General features: G+C 45.1%; 1 protein-coding gene and 1 pseudogene across 1 annotated transcript in view; both read left to right on the top strand.

Annotated features, from left to right (window-relative positions):
* LOC102750641 (putative tetratricopeptide repeat protein 41) overlaps window positions 1-16031 on the top strand; it is a 76068-nt gene that overhangs the window by 41941 nt on the left and 18096 nt on the right. Inside the window, exons 9-12 of the mRNA XM_081822306.1 lie at window positions 4102-4241; window positions 10104-10275; window positions 13355-13502; window positions 14059-14211. Of these exons, the coding sequence (XP_081678432.1) occupies window positions 4102-4241; window positions 10104-10275; window positions 13355-13502; window positions 14059-14211 (613 nt within the window). The remainder of the gene's footprint in view (window positions 1-4101; window positions 4242-10103; window positions 10276-13354; window positions 13503-14058; window positions 14212-16031) is intronic.
* LOC145721453 (calmodulin-alpha pseudogene) lies at window positions 575-1214 on the top strand (annotated as a pseudogene).

Below are 16031 nucleotides of genomic sequence, written 5' to 3'. Positions count from 1 at the left end.
TTTTTTTTTAAAGATTTTTATTTATTTATTTGACAGAGAGAGAGATAGCGAGAGCAGGAACACAAGCAGGGGGAGTGGGAGAGGGAGAAGCAGGCTTCCTGCCGAGCAGGGAGCCCGATGTGGGACTCGATCCCAGGACCCTGGGATCATGACCTGAGCTGAAGGCAGACGCTTAACGACTGAGCCACCCAGGCGCCCAAAGTCTTAAAAATATTAATATCCTGTGGCTTATTCAATTTAACAGTTGCTCTAAGGAAATAATCAGGGATGTTTAAAAAGATTTCTGCCAACGATTCGCACTAAGTAACATTTAATAAATAAATGTTAAATAAAAATTGTATGTAAATAAAAAAATTTAATACATAGTGAAAAATTGACTAAGGGTAATCTGTAAAATGGAATACAGACCAATGGTAAGTACATGCGTTCTCAATTTTTAAAGATATGGAAAAATATTCTAATACAATGTATTTTTCGGTACACTGTAAGCTCCATGAGGGCAGGAACCGTGAATATTGTGTCCAGTATATATTCAATATCTAGCACTGTGGCTGACACATAAATATTTGTTGAATATGGAAATGAAGAAGCAGGTATTAAACATAACGTGGAGTGGTGCTGGGAGCCTAGTGGCAGGGTGCCCTTCCTCAGTAGGGTGGTGGCGGCGTCACAGTGCTGAGGGGACACCGCTGCCCACACAGCGCCTGTGCTGGTGCCAGCCCCACCCCCCCTCCAGCCTTGCTTCCTCTGCGCTTCCTCCCTTCGCTCACACCGTGGCTGATCAGCTGACCGAAGAACAGACCGCTGCACTCAAGGAAGCTTTCTCCTTATTTGACAAAGATGGCCATGGCACCATCACAACAAAGGAACTTGGAACTGTCATGAGGTCACTGGGCCAGAACCCAACAGAAGCCGAATTGCAGGATATGATCAACGAGGTGGATGCTGACGGTAATGGCACCATTGACTTCCCAGAATTTCTGACTATGTTGGCTAGAAAAACGAAAGCCACAGTGGAGAAGAAATTCTCAAAGCATTCCGAGTCTTTGACAAGGATGGCACTGGTTACGTCAGCGCGGCGGAGCTACGTCATTCATGACCAACTTAGGAGAAAAACCGATAAAGAAGGAGATGCAATGATCAGAGAAGCAGGTATTGATGGAGACGGACAAGTCAGCAATGAAGAATTCGTACAGATGATGACTACAGAATGAGGACCTACTTTCAACTCCTTCCCCCCCGCCCCGCCCCCAGAAGAATCAAATTGCATCTTTTACTTAACTCTTGCGGAAAAAAAAAAAAGTTCATTTACTCATTCTGTTTCTGTATAACAAAACCGAACGTCAAAAGCACCTTCTGTCCACACGCACAAAATCCGCATGTATGGGTTGGTGGTCCCGCCCCCTAAAGATCAAACCACGCATCAGTTTTACGATAGAAACACTTACACTACCTTAATGATAAGGAAGCACTTCGTGGACTACTTGCAGTCCCATTGGCTAGTGATTAATACGTTGGGCTGGCCATGGCCCGTCTTCCATGCACGTGGCTTGACAAGGGAGCCCGGTCAGGCATTTGTATTAAAAACAAAAAATGGAAAAACAAATTTGAAACCTAGTCAAATGGGTTCTAGTTCAGTTTGTTAGTATAAATTGCCACAGCCGGTTTACTGAAAACAAACACTTAAAATTTGGCTTACCTCAGGATGCCGCGCAGAAAAACGGGTGAAGGATAAACTGTCTAGACGTGGCCCCCTCCCCCCGCCCCAGCAGGACGGCCCTCTCATACTTCCGGGTGCCCCCACCCATGGCGGCAACGACGCTCCTCCTCGTGGCAAGCTGCATGTGTTGGTGTGGCGTTGTCCACGTTGTACTAGAGCGAAATGGGTGTCAGGCTGTCACCATTCACACAGATTTTTAAAAAGAAACCTTTATCAAGGGAGCATCTGTGGATTGTTTTCAAAACTTTCTGAAGCCTGACTTGGAGCCAGCAGAGTAGGCTGTGGCCGTGGACTTCCGCACAACCATCAACACTGCCGTTCAAGAGATTGCAATTTACGGCCATTCCAAGTTGTAAATGCTAGTCTTTTTTTTTTTTTTTCCTTCCCCAATAAAAAGCCCATTAACTTAAAAAAGATAAACATAATGTAGGATGATCCCAATTTTTTTTTTTTAATTTATTTGAGAGAGAGAGAATGAGAGAGCACAAGAGAGGGGGGAGGGTCAGAGGGAGAAGCAGGCTCCCCGCGGAGCAGGGAGCCCGATGCGGGACTCGATCCCGGGACTCCAGGATCATGACCTGAGCCGAAGGCAGTCGCTTAACCAACTGAGCCACCCAGGCGCCCGGATGATCCCAATTTTATTTTTTAAAAAAAATGATTGTGGTACATGCAAAAGATCAGAGGTACATACGGCAATATGTGAATGCAGGTTATCTTCAAATGATGCAATTATGAGTGGTTTTTATTTTTCTTTGTACTTTTCTATATTTTTCAATTTTTCTGTAGTGTACACATATTAGTTTTATCATGAGAAAAATTATTTCCTTGTCCGTTCAAACTACATGTTGGTGCTAAGTGAATGAACATGAGGAATGTGGTCAGTGGCAGGAAGGATTCATGAATGAAGTTTTGTTGGAGCACATGAGATTGTTGAATTGAGTATTAAACATAGTGAATGGATATTGTCCATTCCAACCCGAGCCCTTGACAGGAATCTGGGCCCAATAATACTTGCGGAATTTACAACTCCTCCCCCCGCCCCCTCTCCCCCAAGCAGGGGCCCATCCCTCAGCTCTTTGTCCAGACCACCCTCGGCCTGCCTGCTCTAAGCAGCTGCTTATAGTTCTTAGATTCCTTTGTTGCTTGGATTGACCTCTCAGTTCCTTTTTTTTTTTTAGATTTTATTTATTTATTTGAGAGAGAGCAAGAGAGCATAAGCAGGGGCAGAGGCAGAGGGAGAGGGAGAAGCAGGCTCCCCGCTGAGCAGAGAGCCCAATGTGGGGCTCGATCCCAGGACCCCGAGATCATGACCTGAGCTGAAGGCAGATGCTTAATCGACTGTGCCACCCGGGCGCCCCGACCCCTCAGTTCTTACGCCCACCTTAGGTCCCTTTGCTTGGATGGCCGCTGTGGATGAGAGTCTTGGACTCTCTTTAGACCTGTCTCTTCCTTGGCTCTCATTTAGTTTTTGCTCTTGGACCTGAAGCACTACAGCTATGGTTCAGAGCCTCTTGGCCTCTCTCCCATGCTGGGAGATACAGCCTCATCTGCTGTGCTTGGTGTTGAGAGCCTAGAATGCTGCCTGACAGTAGATGCTCAATACATATTTATTCTGTGCACAAATGGTGATCCCTGGAAAAGCTGGCCGAAAGAAAGCAGGAGCGTAGTCAGTGTCTGGGTGGCCTACCGTAGGGGCAACGGAACAGACTAAGAACACGGGATGTGTTTGTGTCTAATACAGTAGATGCAATACTTTGAAATGAAACACTGGTCAAATGTAGAAGTTCAGATGCTGGAATGTTGGGGAAAAAATTTGGAAATGATGACTTTGCAGTACCATGTATTTAATTGGGTCTTCAAGTTCAAAAATTTTATGTATTTTCATTTGTGTATGGGAGGGTGTAAAACACACACACACACACACACGCACACATGCGCAGAGGCAAGGCATGTTCCTTATTTGGTTCTTTTCACATTTTGCTCCTTCTGGTAAAGCCAGTAATTCAAGATAGTTGCAACAGAGGGCAGAATTGTGTAAGTAATTTAAACACCTTTTTATTCTTACCTGAAAATCACCCCCAAATACAAATTACAATAATATGTGGACTGTGCTATAGAAATGCTCCTTTGACTCTCTGGTTTTTAATATCTACATAGCAAGATTATTTAAAAGCATTCGAGTTATTTTTCATGTCATTGTTTGAAATACTTGGTAATGTATGTAAGTGCTAATAAAAGCAAAATGCTAATCCCTTGAGAGAGAAATACAGAAATGAGGATAATGTATTTATAACTCCTGTATCAAGATTAAGTGATGGGTACTCTTTGTTCCTTTCCAAATATGCTTTATTTAGGGTTATTTACCTTTCTTTCCAATCTAGTGCTGGAATGCAGCCTTTTTGAGGTTACCACCACTGACAAATGCCGATTAATTTTCTTTATTGCAAAACTTCTGAAGCTTATGGGCAAGACCAGAGAAGCAGAAGAGTTGTTCTTGAGTGTCGAGAATATGCTAGTGCAGGTAAAGTGGGAAATCACTTTAAATCCTTCAAATGCTATTCATTTCATGTTAGATATTTTCAGATATCATTTACCTTTGTTCCTTTATAATTTCATCCACAAAGAGAGGAATTAATAATAAAACAAATAATTAATTATGTTAATCAGAGAGGAAGCTGACTTTAATCCATACCCCAAACTGTAGATTAGTGCCAACGAGTAGTAGGTAGATGGAGCCATTTTTGAAGGTATGAATACCAAGAGGTGCAATTTTTGAGGAAAAAAGGAATGTTGATAAAGCAAAAAAAGGAGGGGCACCCGGGTGGCTCAGTCGGTTAAGTGTCTGCCTTCGGCTCGGGTCATGATCCCAGGGTCCTGGGATCGAGCCCCGCATCGGGCTCCCTGCTCCGCGGGAAGCCTGCTTCTCCCTCTCCCACTCCCCCTGCTTGTGTTCCCTCTCTCTCTGTGTCTCTCTCTGCCAAATAAATAAATAAAATCTTAAAAAAAAAAAAAAGCAGAAAAAGGACTAGAGTAGTGGGTTGAAATGAACTAATAAAAGACAGGTTAAGGACTTGGTTATGGTTTTATGGATATAATTTTCACAAAAATGTTGGGGAAGGTTGATTATTTTGTCTCTATATTGATTTACTTTTTCTGAAATATTAAGTTTTGGCTTTGTTGAATACAATGAAAGTTTTACTCATAATACATAACTATGTGTGTATGAGGACATTTAACTGGCCTTTTAAAAATTTATGAATTTTTACTGATTTCAGTAGCATTTGTAGATCAAGAATAGTATAACCCAAGACAAAGCTGTTTTTATTTTAAAACAAAGACCTTCACATTTTTATAAAACATGCCTCTGCTTCCATCAACACACACCTTTATAGAAAGAATTCTATTTAAAGAGATTAATAAGACTTAACATGGCAAGTCTCCTCATGCTGGAGACCATGCTTATTTACCAATTTTTGTGTCCTCCACGGCATATTACAACCTACAGGTGCCTAATAAAGGGATCAGTGAATCAATTTGAATTTGCAAATACTTCATGTCCTTAGAAAGCAGCACAGAGTAGTGAATAGAGCGTGGGATGTTTTCAGGCTGACCCAGATTTAAAGTGCTTTGGCACTCACTGCTGTGTGACCTTAGTGAGAATTTTAACCTCTCTGACTCTGTTGAGGATTCTCGTTTCTGTCTCAAGGGGTTGTTAACAGGGTCGAGTAAGAAAGTACACAAGGCACTTCGCACACTGTGTGGCCCACAGTGAGATCTTAAGAACTGGTAGCTATTTTGTTATTTCTGTCTGTGGCTTATAAAGTCCCTGAGGCCTAGGTTAGAAATAATAAGACAGCTCGATTTAAGCTATCTTGGCCACTCTTTCATCTTCCAGGGAGTGGAGTCCAGTGATTCTTTGCTCTCTTATTATGCTTGTGGAATTTCCCCCTGCGCCCCCCATTTTTTTTTTTTCATGAGGTCCAGATGTTCATCACTGACAGGTGTCTGTCTGGAGAGTACCAGTTATTTTATTAGGTAATCACTGAGTGCCTGGTTTCAGTCATTCACTTAGTCATTCACTCATTCATCTACTCGGCTGACACTCACTGAGGGCCTTGCCTAGCCTGAGCACTGTGCTGGGAGTTGGAATGGTAGCAGTGAGTGAGGCAGGCACAGTTCCTGCCCTCAGGGAGCTCCCCATCTAGCTAGAAGACATTGGCCAGATGCAGAACAGTGATGAAGCAGCGCCTGTCAGATACACGGTCACGGAAGGATAAGACAGCTTCATGGGAGGCATGCCAGAGCTTAGACATTCAAAGAAAATTTTCCTCTTCAGAGCACTCCTCTGGGAGGCATCAATCTTATGATTCTGCTCTCAAAATATTTTTGCAACAGTGCTTTGGGACTAGCCACCATGGAGACTGTTAAAAGAATTTTCTTTAGGCTCTGAAGGAACTTCCAAAAGAGCGGTTCTAAAACCATTTTGGCAATAACAACTTCTTCAAAAAAGATGCCTAACATTCTCAAGGGGAAGGAGCTTGTTATCTGGGATGAATGCATTCTGTGTGTATGCACAGTTGTGTAATTTCTTCAGCTTAGGTCATTTAAGAATTTTAATGCAGTGGTTTTCAACTGGGAGGCAGTTTTGTCCCCCAAGGGGTACTTGGCAACACTGGAGCCATTTTGGGGTGTCACAACTTGGGGGGTGTTGCCCCTGGCATCAGGTGGGTAGAAGCAAGGTGTACTGCTTGCTACACACCCCGCACGGGTAGGACACCCCCTCCCTCCACGAGACACACACAGCACAGAGCTAGCCTGCCCCAAATGTCTGTGGTGCTCAGGTTGAGAAGCTGATTTAATTGGTACGTCTGTTAAAAAAGTAGGTCTCATTGCTCTCCCCACTCCAGTTTCATAGTCGGTGCGGCAGGCAGCTGGAAAACCAAAAAATACTTTTGTGAAGGGGCCTCTGGTTATGTGTCAGAAACTTACTTGTTAAATGTACAGAGCAGAGCTTTGGAGATAGGAGGTCTGGGTGGGACACCCTTGCTCTCCTCCTTGCTAGCCATGTGGGCTTGGGTGATTTATAGAACCCCAAGGAGCCTCAGTTTCCCCACCTGCAATAGAAGAGCAATAATCCCTATTTCGTAGTGTTTCTGTAAATATCCACTGAAGTCATGCCTAGCAAGTGCTTAGCTCAGTCAGTGCCCCATAGGTCATGGCTAGTGCAGACCGTGACCTAAGAATGAAACTCTGTGATACACAATCACTGTGAAATATAAACATATTTACTGAGTGCCCACAAAGCTCCGTGCTTGGATTGTGGGGTCTCTGCCCTCAAGAAGTAGATAGTCTGGAGTTAGAGGAGAATAAAAGACGTGTTTTGATAAGGAGGAAGCTTGACAACAGACCACTGCATTTGCCATGCCGATGAGTACTTCTGGCAATGCGGGCAGTGAGACTCAAGGGTGGCAGGACCCCAGTGGTTTGGTGGGGGCTCAGGAGCTGTCCCCCTCCCTGAGGCTTCTGCCCCCACTCAGTCTGACTGGAAATGTGGCCAGGACACGGGGAGGACTCAAGGAGACCCTGAGGACTTGAGTCTAGTTGACAGGCATGGAGAAATCCAGAGAGGAAGCTGATTTGGAGAGGAAATAATAAATTTTAAATGTTTCAACTACTGAGTTTGCAGTTGGGGAAAGATATCCAAGTGGAGTCTACAGCCAGCTGGAGGAAAGGTAGGGTTGGAAATCTGCAGAGAGACTTGGTGGGGGACATCTACTTACAGGTGAATGCTGAAACACACAGGGAAACAAGGCCTCTGAATGATGATAGAAATTGGTTCCTAGGAAGTTATTTATACCTAAAAGGAGACAAGGAAAGAAGAGCTTGTGAAGGAGTAAGGGATTGAAGGAGGGTTGGGGGATCATAGTTTCCCCCAAACCAAGGAAGGAGTGCTGCTTAGGGGGCTGGACAAATGAAGACCAAAAGAAGGCCCCTAGGTCAGGTGAGTGGGGGTCAGAAGGAAGGGGGTGGATGTGGGAGAAACCAAACTGCAGGGCTTTAAGAGGCAAGTGTGTGATAATGAAATGGAGAACAAGCACATATTGATACTAGTTTGAGAAGCTTGTCAGTAATAGGAGAAAGATGAAAAGTCAGGATATTATCAGCTTTGGGTGAGGTTTGATCCAGGATATGTATGTTTGTGTGGAGCAGGAAAGGAGCCAGGGACATGGGCAGATTGGAAATGCCAGTGGGAACTCTGTGTGGGGGACAGGACTCTGAGAGTTCAGGGAGGGGTGGGTCCTTGTAAAGGAGGTTGGGCTTCTTTTCCTCTGAGAAAGGCAGGAGGGAAGGAAATGGGAGAAAACACTGTTAACTTGAAGTTTAAAAGAAAAGGGTAAATGAAGTATACCAGACTGTAATTTCCCAAGATCTATTGCCCCTTTCATAGTAAGTAATGTGCCCCCCTCCTGAATATTTGGACCCACAAGTGATTGGAAAGAAGACTACGTTTCCCAGCTTTCCTTGGGGTTAGAGATGAGCACATGCCTGAGTTTGGGCTGGTGAGATTAAGTGGGAGAGATATGGATAACTTCTAAGAGGTTTTCATGAAGTGAAGAGTCTGATGATCTCCTATTCCTCCTTCCTGCTGGTTGGGTCGTGGATATGATGACTGGAGATGGAGCAGCCATTTTAGACCAAGAGGTGTCCTTGGGAATGGAGGTCAGGCAAGGTCAGGCAACAAGATAAAAGGAATCTGAGTCTCTGACACTGTGGTGTATCTATAGCTCCAGGCCACCCACTTCCTGACTTTTGCATGAGAGAGAAATCAAGTCACTATTAATTTGGGTTTTCTGTTACTTGCAGCCAGTCATGATCCGAACCAGTTTCTGAAGGCAGTCTCTCAGGGTTTGTCAATATAATCAGCATGGAAGTGGAGGATAGGAGGAGTGAGCAGTAAGGATGAGATCTAGGATAGCCGTTGAGAAGGGGCACCTTTAAAGATCCATACGAGGGATGCATGAAAGAGCTGCAGGCCTATGGCCCAGGGATTCCTCACCACACCTGGCTGCCTCCAGGGCTGAGGAGATCCATATCTCTGAGTAGAGGTAAACTGTTTCCAAGACACCTATTGGAAAGCTCTTGCATCAAGCTGCAGAAGTTTAGTTGGCATGGGGGAGCCCTTCCAGCAGGTGCAGAACAGAAAGAATTCACACCAAGCAGCCAGGCTCAGTCGGTCCTTCCCTGGGCTCGCACCGTGGTATAGCAGGAAGTATTACAGAACCAACGAGGATGATTGTTCATTTGAATAGGGCCTCATTAGTTACCAAATGTACTCCAGACATATTCTTGTTAATGTTATGTTTCTTGAAATGAGATATTAGTAGTAAGATAATTCGTCTTTAATTCATTTCTTGCACTGGACATTTGAAAGATTATAACCAACTGATAGATTCTTAACATGTTGAAAAAGTTTGGGTAGAAGTGTGATTGATTGATTGATTGATTTAAAAGATTTATTTATTTATTTGAGAGAGAGAGAATGAGAGAGCACGTGAGAGGGGGGAGGGTCAGAGGGAGAAGCAGACACCCTGCTGAGCAGGGAACCCTATGCGGGACTTGATCCTGGGACTCCAGGGTCATGACCTGAGCTGAAGGCAGTCACTTAACCAACTGAGCCACCCAGGCGCCCCAGGAGTGATTTAAAGTAATGAAGTTTAAGTACCCCTGAACTAAATAATGCTGAACCAGTAAAGGGAATTTACACTCAAGTCTCGAAGCAAAAATGTGTCAAGCGTAATGTTAACAGATGTCTGGTCACTCTTGAATTCAAGGCCCACATAGATAGTGTTTTTAGGTGTTCATTTGAATTCTAGATAATACCTCCCCTGGGACTTTAACATACAGAACACGTTGTCATGTTATTCTTACCTTCAGAAATATTTATTTATTATTATTATTGTTAACGATTTTATTTATTTATCTGAGAGAGAGCGCACAAGCTGGTGGCGAGGGGGAATTGCAGAGGGAGAGGGAGAAGCAGGCTCCCCGCTGAGCAGGCTCCCCGATGTCGGGCTGGATCCCTGGGCCCTGGGATCATGCCCTGAGCTGAAAGCAGATGCTTCACCCCAACTGAGCCACCCAGGTACCCCAAAAATATTTATTGCTGTAAGCTATAACAATCTCTGAAAACATATCCCCAGATTTATTTTTAGTTTATAATGTTTCCCAATAAATATCTCACATCATTTTATAAATATTTAAATTCCCTAAGAGAAGAAATGATATAAAGCATGCCATCTTTTGCAAGTACATTATGAAATGGGCCTTTCTTGGGTGGGTGTCTGGATCCCCTCAGCAGTGGTGTCCTTTCTACTTTGTACAGAGTCAGTCCTTGACAGAGATGCTTCTCGAAGTACAGAACACTACTGGAGAACTCTACCTTGAAATAGGAATGACTCAGGAGGGCTTCCAATATTTCCAGAAAGCGTGGTCCAACCTGGTGGATTTTTCACCCAGCAACATGAAAGACAACCAGGACTTCGTGAAGCAGAAAGGTATGGCAGACAGGTGCAGAGGGGGTAACCATTGTGTTTCAGAGTTGGGCTCCTGGGCTCGTCCCAGCCACCAAGAAAGGGGAGCTGGGTGTGAGTTTTGTGGTGGGCACGTGAGGGGTGAACAGTAAACACTCGTCATGTGACAGCGCAGCCGTTCACATGACTCCGAAGCCTGCTGTTCTGGGTTTAAATCTCACCTCTCCACTTACTGGCTCTTTGCCTTTAGATCTATGACTCAACCTTTCTGGGTCACATTTTTATAAGGGAGGGATGAAAGGAGTACCTGTTGCGCATCCTTGTGAGACTAGAAGTGTTCGTAGGAGACCATGGCGCACGCAGGATGGTGCCTGGCATGCAGTCCAGTGCTCACGTGAGCCCGCTCCTTTTATTCTCCGATATTTGATGCCTGAGGCCCTGTGGTACCACTGGTAGAGCAGAGACGAAGAATGTTTACTGAATGAAGATATTAAGCATTTTTGACCCACTGATTTACAGTCAGGCTAAACTAAAGGATTCTAGACTTATGCTGTATTTAAATGGCTGCGTTAATTTGCTCTTGTTGTATAACAAGCCAGCCCAAAAGGCAGCCATTCGAACAACAGCTACTTAGTATTGCCCAGAGGCCTGTGGGTTGGCTGGGGGATTCCGCTGGTCCAGGGTGGGCTCGGCAGATTAAGGTTGGACTCGTGTCAGTGCCTGAGATCAGCTGGCCTACGAGGGCTTCCCTTAGCTGTCTGGTTGGTGACACGGGTGGCTGGGCCCCGCGTTCCTCATCCTCCAGGAGGATGCCCAGGGCCTGTTTGCTTGGCGGCTCGCAGGATTCCAAGAGAGGGGGAGCAGAAGCCTGTGTGGAGGCACAGACCTAGGATCAGACCTGGCACACACCCTCTTCTGCTGTATTCAGTTGGTCAAAGCGAGTCACCAGGCTTCATTCAAAGGGAGAGCACGAGACTCCACCTCTCGATGGAGGAAGTGCGGAGTGGCATTGCCAAGGGGAATGGGGTACAGGTTGGCATGGGGGCTGCTGCAGTTCCTGCAATCTACCACCATGCCTATAAGATCAAAGGTCACCTTGAGCAAGCTCTTTACCCTTGCTAGATCTCATGTGTAAGTCCATTTTTATAGTAATAATTCTCATTTGTTGAATGCTTATTATGTGTAAGGCACTTTATGCTCATGATCTTTTATCCTCAAATGTACCTCACGTGGTATGTGTTGCTACCCCCATTTTACAGACAAGGAAACTGAAGGTCAGACAGGTAGAATAACTTAAACTACTTTAGCTCTCACAGCCAGCAGGCGTGGAGCTAGGAGTCCCAGCTAGGCTGATCAGACCCTAAAGCCTGTCTGCAGTAACTCCTCACTGTACAGAATCTCTTCTAGTGTTGACATTTATGAAGCTATAGTCCTCAATATACAGAGTGTAGCTTCTGAGGCACCCTCATGCAGGCAGAGCTGGTCATAGGCATGTAGGACCTTGGTGAGCAGAGGAAACCAGGGTGGGAACCAGGTGCACTCAGGTGGGTTCCGAGACTGGCCTTCCAAAGCCGGCGGGGCAGTCTAAAGTGCAGAGCTCCTTGGAGTTGAGCAGACCTTGGCTTGGTGCAGACAAATGTGGCTCCCTGAGGAGTCCAAACCAGCTGGAGGGGTGGAGTCCTGCTGGCAGGGGATGCTTGGGGATAGACCAGTGTCCTTAGTGGCAACTTTGATGGGAATTCCCTGTAGTTCCAGTGTTCTGGGAGAGGGAGAAGCCTGGACAAGGGTCAGGCCGGGATTCAGGGCCCAAGCAAGCAGGTGAAGGGGGATGGGCTCGGATTCCAGGCTGGCTGGAGCTGACACATTCAAGAACTATTTCCTGAGCACCTACTGTGCACCAGGGTGCTCTGCTGGACAGGAGAGTCACCAACTCTGTCTTCTAAAGGAGGTGACACATAACACACAATAATTGCAGGTTGGAATAAATGCAATGAAAGACACAAACGACATGCAGGTAGAGCGTAGGCAGGTGGAGGGTCCCCTTCTGAAAGGTCCACAGGCCTCTTTGGTTGAGACATATGGTCCTGGCAGAGGGAACAGCCTGTGCGGGGCCCTGAGGTGGGAGGGTCTTGGCCTGTGTTGGCAATGGAAAGAGCCTCCCTGAGCAAAGGGCAGGAGGCAGCTGGGTCCAAATTGTGTAGGGCCTTGGGCAAAAATTTGGATTTTATTCTCCATGAGGGGAAGCTATGATGTGGTGTTAGAGTAGGCCTGACATCGTTTGATTTCTATTTTGAGATTACTTTTTTTGCCTGGATTGCATGGTGGGTAAGAGGGGACACAGGGAGATCAAGTTCATGGCTGTCCCATCTGATGCCCAAGTGTAAGATGTGAGGCCCTGGATGGAGGTGGGGTGGAGTGCAGTGGGCACAGGGCAGTGAATGAGATACCACCGATGATGGGAAAGAGGCTTCTTGGCAGTGTAGTGGTAATCCTTTATACTTACAACTGAATTCCATAGTGCAGGAAGTTAAATCTGCTTTTCTTTCCTGCTACCAGTGCTGGGAACACTGGTATGGCTTTTTCTCTTCCTAACAGATTATGGCTTAGAAAACATTTTTCAGCATTTTAGGAGTCTGTATTAGCGTCAGAATATATAACTCTCAATAAAGGAACAAAATGGTGGGGCCTTTGCAGCAGGTACATTCCCAAGGCGGTACGTATCTAGGGATAGCTCATTACTTATTATTTCTTATTGCAAGACTGGCTGCCTTCGGTAGGACTTGGTCACCACAGTGACGGCTGGTTTTACCACATCCATATTCTTACTTAATTTCTGATCTATTTTTTTACAGAACAGTCTCAGAATTCAGTTTCAATCCATTGTCTTAGCTCTTTGGCCTTGCAACGGCTGTCCACACACAACCATTGTATGAAAACCAGTCCCCATGCAATGTAGGCCAGTCATCGATTTATTAAGAAAAAACCTGGTTATTGTCGGTGATGAAGCAATGATATTAAGTGCTCTGCCTACTGACATCTTAACTCTTTTGTGGAACAAAAAACCTTAAGCATCATCTTCTTTGCCAAAATGTATTCCCTGCAGGCAGAGTGCTGAACAACCTGGCAAAGTCAGCAACTGAGAAGTACTTAAAAGAAAATCACATTTTGGAATGTGCTGCTGAAATTTCCAGCTTATTGGACAACAGCCCCCGTGATCAGGCTTCCATGAAATACACCGAAGGTGTTCTGATGTAAACATATCTTTTTTCTTGAAAAATTATTGTTTTCTGTACTAGCTTTTATTGTTAACATCGATGTTCGAACCCACACTTGTTAATCCATTTCCCACCTAACTGATTGGGTGAAGAAATGCCGAATGTTAGCACTTCCATCTCTGCTTCAGTGGTTCTTAACCAGGGGTGATTCTGCCCCTCAGGGGACCTTGGGCAATGTCTGGAGGCATTTTCAGTTGTCATGACTGGAGAGGTTGATATTGACATCTAGTGGGTAGAGTCCAGGATGATGCTAGACATGAGGTAGTATACAGGACGGCCCCACAACATACTATCAGCCCAGATGTCAACTGTGTTGGGGTTGAGAAACAGTGCCTAGTTTCTTATAAAGATATTCACATGTCTTCTTATATATCACTTTGAAGGTCTTGAATCTCTACCATTATAAACTGCTCTGCTGTTCTGTATCTTCCTATATAAAACAAAGGATGTTTATAAGAATTACTTTTGATAGCACAATGAAGTAGCCAACGTTATCATGCCCAGTAAATACACACATGCCTTTTATTTTCAGGTTTGTTGCTGGAAACACTTCTCTTGCAAGAATGAGATTTCAAGAATGCTTAACTATCAGGAGAAGTTTATTTGGTGAGAAAAACATCCTAGTTGGAGAAATTATGGAATTTTTAGCAGATTTACTATTTTTTCTACCAGGAGATAGTGAAAGGCAAGTTTTTTTTTTTTTTTTACAATTTTATTATGTTATGTTAGTCACCATACAATACATCATTAGTCTTTGACGTGGTGATCCACGATCCATTGTTTTCGTATAACACCCAGTGCTCCATGCAGTACGTGCCCTCCTTAATACCCATCACCGGGCTAACCCATCCCCCCTCCCCCCTCCCCTCTAGAACCCTCAGTTTGTTTCTCAGAGTCCATCGTCTCTCATGGTTCATCTCTCCAAGTTTTTAAAAAAAGATTTTAAAAAATTATTTGAGAGAGAGAGAGAGAGCAAGCATGAGTGGGGTGCGGAGGGGCAGAGGGAGAGAGAGAGAGTCTTGAGCACAACCCTGACATCTTGACCTGAGTCAAATCCAAGAGTCAGATGCTCAACTGACTGAGCCACCCAGGCACTCCAAGGCAAATTTTTATAAAATATTTCAAATAGCATGTCTTCTTCCCCTCCCCCAAAATGCCAGTGGCAGGGAGATCTGGGGTTGAGCCACCAGGGGTGTCTCACTTCTTTGGTTGTAGCCTTGTTCAGAGACCTGAGGGGCTCACCATGCCTGAGAGTTGTGTCCCTGTCTATTTGTCAGGACACTGACCGTATTGTATTTGAAAGGAGCTCTTAGCCCACAAACTGCGTAGAGGTTTTGGCAGTAGGAAAAGTACAAAGGAATATGATGTTGTGTTTCTCTGCATCACTCCCAGGCCTTGTGAGGAAGATGGACAACCGACCCTTGAACCACACAGGTTTGCACTGCATGGGCCCACTTATATATGGCCTTGTTTCCATAAATACGGCACAGGACTATACATGCATTTTTATCTTCCATATGATTTCCTTCATAACATTTTCTTTTCCCTAGCTTACTTTATTGTAAGAGTACAGTATATAACCCAGAGCATACAGATCTCTGCTAATCGACTGCCTAGGTTATCAGTAATCCTTTCAGTCAACAGTAGGTTTTTAGTAGTTAAGTTTTGGGGGAGTCAAAAGATACTGGATTTTCAACTGCACAGGAGTCGGTGCCCCAATGCCCGCATTGTTCAAAGGTCAGCTGTGTTCACTTCCTGAGTCTGTGCAGGTCTCAGCTCCATTGTCTGTGGGGCCACATCCATCGGTCTGCCTCCTGCAACCCCAGGCCAGAACCTACAGTGTCTCAGACTTTCTCTCTCTGCTTTCCTGCTAACTCTTCTCTCCCGGCCGGGAAGTCAGGGGCTCTCCTCAGCTCCCTGCAACCAAGGCCTTGTTAAAGCTGTTAAAGAGAAAATTACTCATAACGATGTAAGCAGGCCAGGGCCAGGGACCCAGAGGGGGGTCTTGCGGGACCAGCCAAGAGGGTCCTTGGCTTCAGGCAGGATGGAAATCAACTGTGAGCCAGCAGGAGGTGAAAGCAGAGTTTATTGAAGATATATAGAAAGTGAGAGGTGTGTGTGTGTTGGGGGGAGATACAGAAGGAACATCCAGGAGACTCAGAAAGGAAAGATCATGAGTCTCGTTTCTGCTTGGGGTCTGGGGGTTTTTACTGAGAGTGGTGGTCTGGTGTACATGTCCCCTTAGGCATCCAGGAACCAGTTAGAACCAAGACGAGGGCCCAGATGTTATTCCTTGGAGCCAGGGGGCCTTGGCATTAAGATGTTTGGTACTGGTGGTCTGGAGTATGCGTATAATGGCTTCGTCCAGTCATTTCTCACCTGGTCCTTTTTTAGATGTTATCTGTTCTAGAGAAATCATTAATTCCTTGTCCCTTACAAGGACATATGTTGTTTGCATTACGAGGCATATATAGAGTGGGGTGGGGGTGCAGGTCCTAGCAAGAG

This window comes from Leptonychotes weddellii, chromosome 5 (assembly GCF_054177405.1).
Source record: "Leptonychotes weddellii isolate Sample4059 chromosome 5, ASM5417740v2, whole genome shotgun sequence".
NCBI lineage: Eukaryota > Metazoa > Chordata > Mammalia > Carnivora > Phocidae > Leptonychotes > Leptonychotes weddellii.
The sequence above is the reverse complement of the archived record's forward strand: the minus strand, read 5'-3'. Positions and strand labels throughout refer to the sequence as shown.